This window comes from Crocodylus porosus, unplaced genomic scaffold, assembly GCF_001723895.1.
Source record: "Crocodylus porosus isolate Cpor-Errol unplaced genomic scaffold, CroPor_comp1, whole genome shotgun sequence".
NCBI classification, from domain to species: domain Eukaryota; kingdom Metazoa; phylum Chordata; order Crocodylia; family Crocodylidae; genus Crocodylus; species Crocodylus porosus.
Genome location: NW_017728942.1, coordinates 2,776,352 through 2,786,463, shown reverse-complemented (window position 1 = coordinate 2,786,463; position 10,112 = coordinate 2,776,352). Strand labels below are relative to the sequence as shown.

Genomic DNA, 10,112 nt, shown 5'->3' with positions numbered 1-10,112 from the left:
AAGATAACTGTGAGGCAAACATTATTAGAGATAAGAGAAATTTCCAGTCTACATAAAACAAAAGTACTTACAAGATGGGGAGCTATTTAGAATACATGCTAACTGAAAGACAATTACACAGATACATTATGGAGAAAGAAAGTTAACAAACAGGGGTCTAGCAAATGTTTGTAGGCAATTGATTTAAAACTCAGTGTGTTCATTTCCACACTGACAATAAAAAAAATAAATGCTTCCCACATTTTGTGTGGACCTAAGTCAAGCTGTAGGTAGGGGCAGCATGAAAACTCAGACTTCAATTAGAAAAGTGGTAGGTACATAACTGCATGACAGAATTGCAAGTGCAATTATCCAAACTGCACGAGCAAATAGAGCAACTGTGCATGGTGGCTCTTCCATCCAAATTCTTGATCATGCGCATGCAAACAACATACACTTTAGACAAAAAAAAAACAGGCGTTAGGGTGGGAATCAACTTGAATCAAGTGAATCAAGCTTGCTTTTTAATAAATTGTCCCCACATATTCTGGCACTGTGATAAACCAGTATGTCATTAGTTAACACAAGTACACAAGAGCAATTAGTGTGGACTGTTCTAAGAACTGTAGCAGCGACAGTCACATGGAACTAGATGGGCAAGTGTCTATCCGGTAAGATCTTAAAGAGCGTTAGAAATGTTAGCAGTACTCATGGATATACAGGGTCTTTCTGGACTGCACTGGTGATTTCTGTAAAGGATTCTCTCTCCCAGAGAATTGCTGCACTACAATCCTTCAAAAAATCTCATTGGTATTAAATATTGGAAACTTACTAGTTGCAGCTTGCTCTTATTTTCAAATGAGGCAAACTCAAAAGCCAGCCTTTTGTATTTGCCTGCTTGGAAACCACACTACTGCATTATCACTTAACACTGGGCTGTCAAACTGCCAGAAGGCCAGATTAGTGGTGCAGGACAAGTGTATGGGCCAGATGAATAGTGCTGGCCTGCCCAATGGGTTACATCTGGCCCCCATCCCTCCACCCCATGCCAGACCCAGTGCCTGCTGTGACCAGTCCAGAGTGGCACCACTTTTGTATCCTACTCTGAAACCTGGACTGCATCCTGGACCAACCACAGAAGGCAGTGCAGGTGCTGGATCCGGCATGCAAGCTGGTGGGGAGGGTAGTCCAGACTGGCTGTGTGCGGCATGGGTTGCAGAGCAAGCACCTTGTGTCCCTGACCCTGCAGATGGGGCCAGTCTGGTATAGGCTGTATATGGCATATGGGGTCAACTTGAAGCCCAGGGCCACCACCTGAGGCTGGATAATGTGGTTCCAGGGATCGAATCCACCCCATGGGCCTGATTTTTGACACCTGACTTAGCACTTGAAGGCTTATATCCATGAATGTGCTCACTGCAATAGGGAGTGACACAAATCATGCACAGGGGAGAATTTTAAAATACTGGGAAATAGCTAAACAACACAACAGCTGAAGTCTTGTTCTATTGCAATTTCTTTCTTGTACTCTATAAACAGTATCCTTACTGCAAGCTAATTTCTGGCACTGCAGTACCATCTGCTGGGCAGTTGTCATTATTGTCTACACTTTACACCTAGGTGCTTAATGCAAAACTTTGGGAGAACTGAGGCACCTAAATGCAGAATGCTGTTGCTTAGCTCCCATTTAACTGTGGAGGTACTAAAGCCATGGGGGGACCTCACTGTTTGACTTTCAAGCTGGCTTTGTACCTAGTTGTCTAGTTTATGCTATTTGCAGAACTGCCTGTCTGAGCAGCTCAGTGCCTAAATTCCAGGTAAGCTCATCAGCATCGAAAAATCAGGCAGAGAATGCTCAAGTCCTCTAAGCAACTTAACTCCCTGTACTCTGAGCACAGTAGGTAGGGTTGTGACAGCACTGCTGTTATGCCTCTCTTTTCATAAAATATCCTACTGCTTAATGCTCCCCAAGAAACAGGTTATGGTTTCAATTCGCTTGTCTCCTGAGGTTTAAAGACATCTGCCACTTTCTCAGGAGACTACCCTAACTAGCAAGCCACACACAGCTGCTTGAAGGCACACTTCCTGTTGAAGCTGTGCCAGTACACCAAAAAACAAGTTTAATTGGGACAGAGTACAAGAGAATATGATTGTGGGGGAGTTGCAGACTGTAAACAGAAGTCACCTCTTGTCTGTGTTTTGTCTAAGCATGTTTAAAAATGTACACACACACACACACACACACACACACTCAATCAAGCCTTGGAGACAGGGGAGGTAGGGGAACCTCTGATTTGAGAATCCTGCTGGAGCTTAGGAACCCTATCTCATGCCTACCATCTTTGCAGCATTAGTACATGAGTTGTAGGTCCAGCAGAAGAAACTTAAGACACAGTGGGCACACCTGTGTGAGACACCTTAATGCACAATGGACTGTTCTACTGTGCATTAGCGCAACACGGCAAAGAGTCCTAGTGTGCTAATACGCAGTAGAATTAGTCTACTGAGCATTAAACACCTCCAAAAAACCAAAAAAAACACCAACAAAAAAATTACACCTTTGCTACTGCACATTATTGCACCTATTGCCTTTAGCTACCTCTTAGTAGAGGTACTAATCTTAATGTGCAGTAGCAAAGGCACATTAATGAATGTATAGATGCACCACTTAAGTGGCTTTACCAAAAAGGATTTATGCATCTCCAGTATTAAGCAGCAGCTGAGCACTAGTTCTGAGAATCCAAGCGGCACCCAAACACTGGACCCTTTGTGGATTCAGTTTGCTGTTTATATACTGCAGATGCCTAGGTCAATTTATCAAGTCTTTATTGTAATATATTGCTTTCAGCTGCAACCTTAACCTCATTAAGCATTACACTAAAAAGGAACTTGAATAAAGTTTCAGATGTTAAAGGCTTCAATATTTTAACTTTTAGTAAATTACTGAATTACAATCAAGTAGCAGTTAACAATATATGAGTGAGATACTACAGCAATATGCTGAAGGATGAGTCCAACATCATTGTTTATTCATTCATAAGTAGCACTTCAAAATCAGGAGGAAATGGAAGCAATTGTTTCCCTGTTCAGATAGAAGTAGGAGGTATCAGGCCACAAAGGTATGCATATGCACTATGCATATTTTGTGTGACAAAAATGCACTTATTGTCTAGGGAATTAATTATAAATGATTAAATGATTTAAGGTTTTAGCTCAATATACAGCCACCTGAAATCTCTCCACCTCGAATCTCTGAAATCAGAGATTTAACCTATATCCCTTACTTGGAAACCAGAAGATTTATAGAGTAATGTGGCATGGCAGAAAACTCAACCAGCAAGGGAAGTGCATTCAACAGTAATCACTCAACATTCACTAAGGGGTTTTAAATGTCCAGCTTTCAGCCCCACTGGGGTTAAACCAGCAGGCTGCTAACTATAGTCTGTTAAATTCAACTGCCAAATCATCACATGGCAAATGAGAGGTGATCTGAGGTAACAAAAGCTCAACGCAAGTCATTCCTGCCAGTTCTTAATGGTTATATTATGAGCTTTGCAATTTGGATCTGTTCCTGAAAACCTGTTTTCAGAGGTAAGTGAGTTGGTTGAAATCTTCCCCCCTACCCCTCTTTTAAGGAAGTTTCTAGCATTTATTGTACAAGGCTCCAGACTCAGAAACCTGAAGAGGTTCACAATCAAGCAATACAATTATAACTGAGTATTTACAGATTATGCAAAATGCAAAATCCTTTGAGAGAGAGTAAGTCTAAAAGCATTGGATGGCTTGCAGTCATACTGCTTCACAAATACAAAGATACTCATGGAAAACTTCTATTCAAAACATACAGTGAAACGAGTAGTTGACTGTCAAAACTGGACAAAGACTCATTGATGTGGGGGGGTACTCAGCTTTCCTGAACCTCAGTTTTGAAATTTGTGAATTGGGAATAATGATATTTAACATCTTATCAAACGTTTTATGATCCTTGGATGAAAAGTAGACTTCTATAATTAAACAAGTCCAATTATAGTAATCTCCTGCACTTACTATTATTACTCTCAAGGATCCACTGTAGTAGACTGGAACAATTTCAGATTTTTAGCTTTTTGTATACTTCCTGAATACTTTTACCAATCACCAACAAAGAAACCATAAAAACTGTTATAGTTGCTTATCTTTATTATTATTTTAACAAACAGACTTTAAAGATTCCAATATTGATGCTCTATCCATTGCATTTGAAAGGCAATTGGTTTTTTTTAAACAAATAAATAACTGCAGGTCTGTCAAATAAGAAAGCTTTCTTTAAATAGGTGAAACCCATGACTAGAAATTCATAAAAACAATAAAATCTGTGGGATTTTTTTTTTAAACATTATTGGAAGAAGGGAACTGCCAAGACTCATTATTTAACCAGTCAATACAAAACAAAACAAAACATATATCATCTACTTGGAAAACATCTAACTATCATCTGCTTCAAGGTTTATGTTGTTCCCAAACTTTGCATAAAGCTGTACTTTCAAATCACATAATATCCTCTGAATTGATTCCACTCTAGATTCTAACGCTTCTATTTCTTCTTGTAGGTTTTTCTGAAAAAGAAAATTTTAATAATTAAACACCAAAGCAAAATGTTTAGTAGTGATTTATGTACGGGCCTATGGGCTGGATAATGCATCAAGCAAAAATATATTCAAATTAAAGCCATGAAGTGAAAATGGGACAGAATTCAGAACTATCCATCAGAAGTTCAAATTCAGGTCACTAGTGATCAGAAATAACTACCCCCTAGTTGCTATTCTGGGACACTGTGTAAAATGATTTAGTGTACCAGTGCAAATTACTAATAGACAAGGTTCTCTCATCATAAATACACCAAAGCCGAAGAGCGGAAAACTAGTGTTTCAGCTACGCTTTCTAATGATCTCTCTAGGTCAAGGTGAGAGTACAGAGAGCAGGGGCAGGCAAAATACAGCCCACAGGCTGGTTCGGCCTGCTGGGCAATTGCATCTAGTCCGCGGGCACCCACCAATTGTAACCTGCCCAGCCCCCGCGTCTCGCTCCTACCCTAGTGTGCAGAAGGGCCCCAGCCCAGCCAGCATGCAGCTTCCAGGCAGAGCTGCTGCTACCACTGCTGCAGCTGCCACAGGACCTGCTCAACTTCCCCAGTGGCTCCTTCTGACCCTGCTGCAGTGCTGGCTCCAGGCATCAGGTAGGGAAACAGTGGAGATGGGGGAAAGCTGCAGCTGGGCAGGGGCAGAGGCAGGGGCAGGAAGCACGGGGCTGGGGCTAGTGGCAGCCTGCACTCAGGGGCCTGGTGGGAGCACAGAGCTTCGGTAGGCAAGGTCTGGCTGTGAGGGAGGTTGGGGAGCTGTGGGGACCACCCCCTCCACACACACACTGCCCCCCATGGCACACAGCCCCTGCTGCGGGAAGCAGCAGTGGAAGGCACTCAGCACATTCATGATCTGTGGCACCCGCTGCTGCCTAGTGGCATGTGGCTCCAGTCAAGGCTGCACATGGTGACAAGGAGCAGAGCGAGACCAACCCGTCTCTATTGCGTGGGGCTCCGCGTAGCACATGTGCAGCTCCCACACTCGCATGCCACCAGGGGAAGTCCCATGCAACAGGGCTTTTGCTGACTCCATCACACAGGGTTTCCCTTGGTGGCATGCAAGTGCTGTGCCATGCAGTAGAGGTGGGCCAGCCTGGCTGCACTCCTTGTTGCCACGTGCAGCTGTGGCTGGAGCCATGCGTAGCAGTATCTGCACGGGCCACAAGCACCCGCTACCTACTGTTTCAAGCAGCAGGGGCTGTGCACCATGGGGTGCTGTGTGTGGGGGGGGGGGTCCCCACAGTCCCCCACCCTCCCTTGCACTCCCCCCAAAGCATACCCTACGCCCTCCTCACATAACCACACCTCTCACAAACCCCACATGCAGCCCCTCCACCATACAGCCCCCCACCCCCAACCACACCCCACACACAAAACACAAAAGTAAGATTTTATTTTTGACTTATTATGCAGTCACCTCTATCTATGTACACTACACAAATATAAATCATGGAAAAAATATTTTTGGTAATAAAATTAAAATGTGTGTTATAGTAGATGTCTGACATTTAGTATGCGATTTGGTTTTTTTCTGGTTCAGATAGCAGTCCCCTCCCAAAATGAGTACTTCTGGGGGTAAGGGGTGGGACTTCCAGTGGCAAAGGTCAGTGGTTGGGGGCAGGACTTCTGGTCCCAAGATGGTGACCAGGCAGCGGGGCACCTGTCAACGGGCAGGGCTACCCTTGCAGCCCTTGACAGCTCACCAAAACTCATTAAGTGGCCCTCCAGCCAAAATAATTGCCTGCCCCGGTGTAGAGGAAGATTCTACTGCCACTGCTCATGTTGCCCTTGTGCCAAATTTAACCAGTTTCAGACTAGGACAGATCCTGCACCCTGTCACAGCAGACGTATGCAGAAAGACAAACCAATTCATCACACTCCATCCATTCACCAGGAATGCTGATCTCTATTTCTTACTGTAGCATTAAGACACAAAACTCCCTCTCCCTCACAAACCTTTGCTTCTTCCAACATCTCTTGTGTCTCCTCTTGGGAATGGCTGATGAAGACATCTCCAATCTGATACGGTATCAGGAGTGAATCATCATCATCGAGCATCATAGTGTCATCACATGCATCCTCCAAATTGTGAAGTTGTTTCTACAGAGTCAAGACACAGTAAGAAAGCTGTTGCTTTGTCCCACTAGTTATTGCAAAAAAAATACAAATGGATTAACTAGTTGAGCTTTGCAATACACTCTTTACAGGTATGTTTAACTTCAGTAGCATATTAACACTGTAACCCCATTAGTTTCAGTGGAATTGCACTAGCACAAATCTACACACGATACTCAATCTTTCTTTGGTAGTCTATTTCCTAGACACAGGAAACACTGGAATTTCAAACTCCCTGAACATAGGGTCACACAGGAAATGATGAGTTCAACTGGAAAAGTTGGGGTTTGCTGCACGAATCATGAAATGTGTTATAAGCTGGCTAAATTAGTGAGTTTCATCAAAATGAGACCTACCAGATTGGAAGAAAGGTTTCGAGTCAAGTTTTTTGAACAACTGATTTTAGTATTATCCATCTTGATTCTAGGTATTAATTTATATAACAAACAAGGGTTGTGCTAGTCAAATCTACGTGTAACATAGTTGGGAGGCACTGCCAATATACTTTTTTAATCTTAAAGAAAAACAGATTTAAGGAAGAAAACGTGGAACATTTCTGGACACCCCAGAGACTGGTGTTAGCATCCCTGAAATTAGGGGCGGCCTGTTCAGTACCAACGCAGAACTAGTGTTTCCAATTTGTTATGCCAGTGACACTGAGACACATGAAACAGATACTGTCCCAGAAAACACAGGGTAGTAAATAATCTTAAACAAGCTTATTTTCCTCTAGTATTGGAGAGGTGTCATAGCTATGATGGGCCAGGATTTTTGTAGGCAATACCTTTATTGCAATAACCGCGTAGTATTTTACAACGTCACAAAGTAAACTTTAAAATCCAGTACAGAAGCAACGTCCTTTTGCTTTCACATACCGCGACTGCAGACCTAAACCCCAAACCTAAGCGTCTCCGCCACGCGCCGTGTAGAGCCCGGGATGCACAATCCTGGGGGCGGGGGGGGGGGGGGGGGGGGGGGTACCTTTTTCACTTCTATTTCTTCTTTCAGCTCTGTGATCCTGCTGGTATTTCTGGCAAATTTGTTAATTTTCTGTTGATCTTCGAAAGTAACATTGACATCCTCCGCAGCCTGCTCAGGGAGAGAGGTGGAAGCAGAAGCTTATGTGGATATTCAGTATTCCGAGGGCAGAAGCAAACCCTGCCCTGCTTCACCTTCCCGAGACGCCTCGTGGCCCGCAGGAGCCCCGCGAGCCGCCCCGGGGCTGCTGTCAGCAACCCCGCCGGGCCCGCGCGGCTTCCCCACGGCCGACAGCCGCGTGTCGGACCCGGGCCCCTCGGGGACAACGGCTGCAGCTGCCCGCGGCGCTCGGACACTGCAGGCCCCGTCAGAAACCACCGCCTTTCTCCCGCCACCCGTCCAGGCACCCGGAGGAGGCCGCACTCACCGCCTTCTTCATGGTGGCAGCCATCTTGGGGCGGGGCTACCCGCCGCGGGGTGGGGCACCGACGCCTCCAGCCCCTTTAACGCACCCCTCCCCGCCAGGGGGAATGGAAGCGGCGCAGCGGGGATGCGTTCATTGAGCCCCGCCGGTGGTACAGTCCGCTTAAAGGGGATGTCGGAGGAGAAGGATCCGTCGGCGGAAAAGGGAGCAGCCGCTAGGGGGCGGGATGAGCCCGGGAGTGCGGGCGGGGACGACAGCCTGAAGCGCTGGCCGCGCCGGGGCTCGCAGCGCTCGTTACACATATCATCATGCAGTTTAAAACATTATATATGGCTATCTATCTATCTAATGTTTTAAACTGTATAATGAAATGTATGTTTTGGAGAGATATATATGTACATGATTATTTATGTCTTGCATATATATACGTGCGTGTGCGTGTGTATATGTATAATTTATACTGAGCCCTATGAGTCCCACTGTGTGCCTTGGCCCCAGCAGTCAACTCTGGGAAATGGGCACAGGGGATTAAAGGATTTGGCCCCAAGTGCCCTAGGAAGTCTGGCAGAGGAGCCCGGGATTTCTCTGCAAGACCTCCACCCCACCCCAGCTTTTTGGCAAAGGAAGTTTGGGGTGGGGGAGAGTTCCCCTTCCCCAAGAGCAGCTAATAAATATTTCCTTCAAACAACAGGATGGGCTCTTGGGGAAATCCTGGCAGCTGGCATTTCCCCAGCACAGCAGCCTGCTTGTTTATGTGACAGCTTGGACAAGTCGGAGGGTTTCACAAGGCGCTGCGGGAAGAGGCCTGGCCTCCCCAAGCCGTTGGCACTCGGTTTCAGTAATTCCTGGGCTCCAGATTCCCCCCTTGGGGAGCAGAGCTGGTGCATGGAGCCTGCCAAGACCCAGAGACATTTGATGGAGGGATGGCAGACTGCTGGCCTACTATTCATAACAGGTCCTGTGTGAATGCAGCTCTGCAGTCGGCCTTCGTCCTCAGAGAACCTCACTTGACGAAAAGCTTTTTGCAAAATCGGTTGTCAACGGCCCAGAACAGCCAGAGAAAGGCTTGCCTGAGGTCTGGATACTGCACTCCTTGCCAAGCCTTGCAAACCACCGAGCACTTCCTGGCAGTGAATCCTCAGTTCCTACTGATGTCCAAGGAATACAGTAAATTCTCCAATATTAAATGGAGTCATTTCCTAGAAACGTATTGCTTGTGACAATAATGTCTCTATAGTTGGCTTTCCAGAAGCTATGTTAACAAGCCAGCAGTGTGAACCATAGCAATTATATTATACTACATGCTATGGCATTTTAACTTTCTTTGCTCCGCCAGGCACTCATATTTAATGGGCATAGAAAGCACTTAAGAGCTAGATCCAAAACATTATCTAAAAGTTAGGGGCTACCATGTGTCACACTTGTGAGTGGCTCATTTGCAGAATGGGATCCAGAACTGTGTTAAACACCTCGGGCCTTTTTACACGTGCAGCATCTCATGTACTAGCATCCCCACGCTTCAACATGGCAGGGACACTCAAGCTGTTGAAGTGAGCGAACGCTGATACACAAGATGCGGAGGCTGCTGGAGACACACTAATTACTGCGCTCCAGGAGACTCCAGCCTTCCCGCACTTCTACAGGCACCCCTTGGTTACAATGCACTGAGAAAACGAGCCTGGGATCCAAATCAAGCAACATGACGAGCAGGGAGAGGCCTGAAGTCCACATGCTCTGGGTGCAGATGTGCAGCACAATTACCATACATACTATACATAATTTATCCTAATAAGAAGGTATGGTAATAAGGTAAGGTAATAAGGAGTAGACATGCAACAAGCTCCATTAAGCTAGCTGCTTACTGTTACAGCATCTGGATGCTAGGTGTGGAAAGCTGCTTTGCAGCGACCAAGCAACTGATCTGGGATTACTTGAGTAAAGAAGCAGACACAAGACAATATTGCTCTCTGGTAGTTTACCCCAGAGTGAAGTAGCTTA

At 45.5% G+C, this 10,112-nt stretch overlaps 1 protein-coding gene across 1 annotated transcript; it reads right to left on the bottom strand.

Moving 5' to 3' along the window:
- Positions 1-4,135: 4,135 nt before the first annotated feature.
- On the bottom strand, positions 4,136-8,221 carry PFDN4 (prefoldin subunit 4). The gene is made up of 4 exons (XM_019548158.1): positions 8,118-8,221; positions 7,694-7,801; positions 6,554-6,697; positions 4,136-4,574 (listed from the first exon to the last, which is right to left on the bottom strand). Exons 1-4 carry the CDS (start codon positions 8,139-8,141, stop codon positions 4,443-4,445), a joined length of 408 nt encoding a protein of 135 aa, XP_019403703.1. The 5' UTR covers positions 8,142-8,221; the 3' UTR covers positions 4,136-4,442.
- Positions 8,222-10,112: the final 1,891 nt, after the last annotated feature.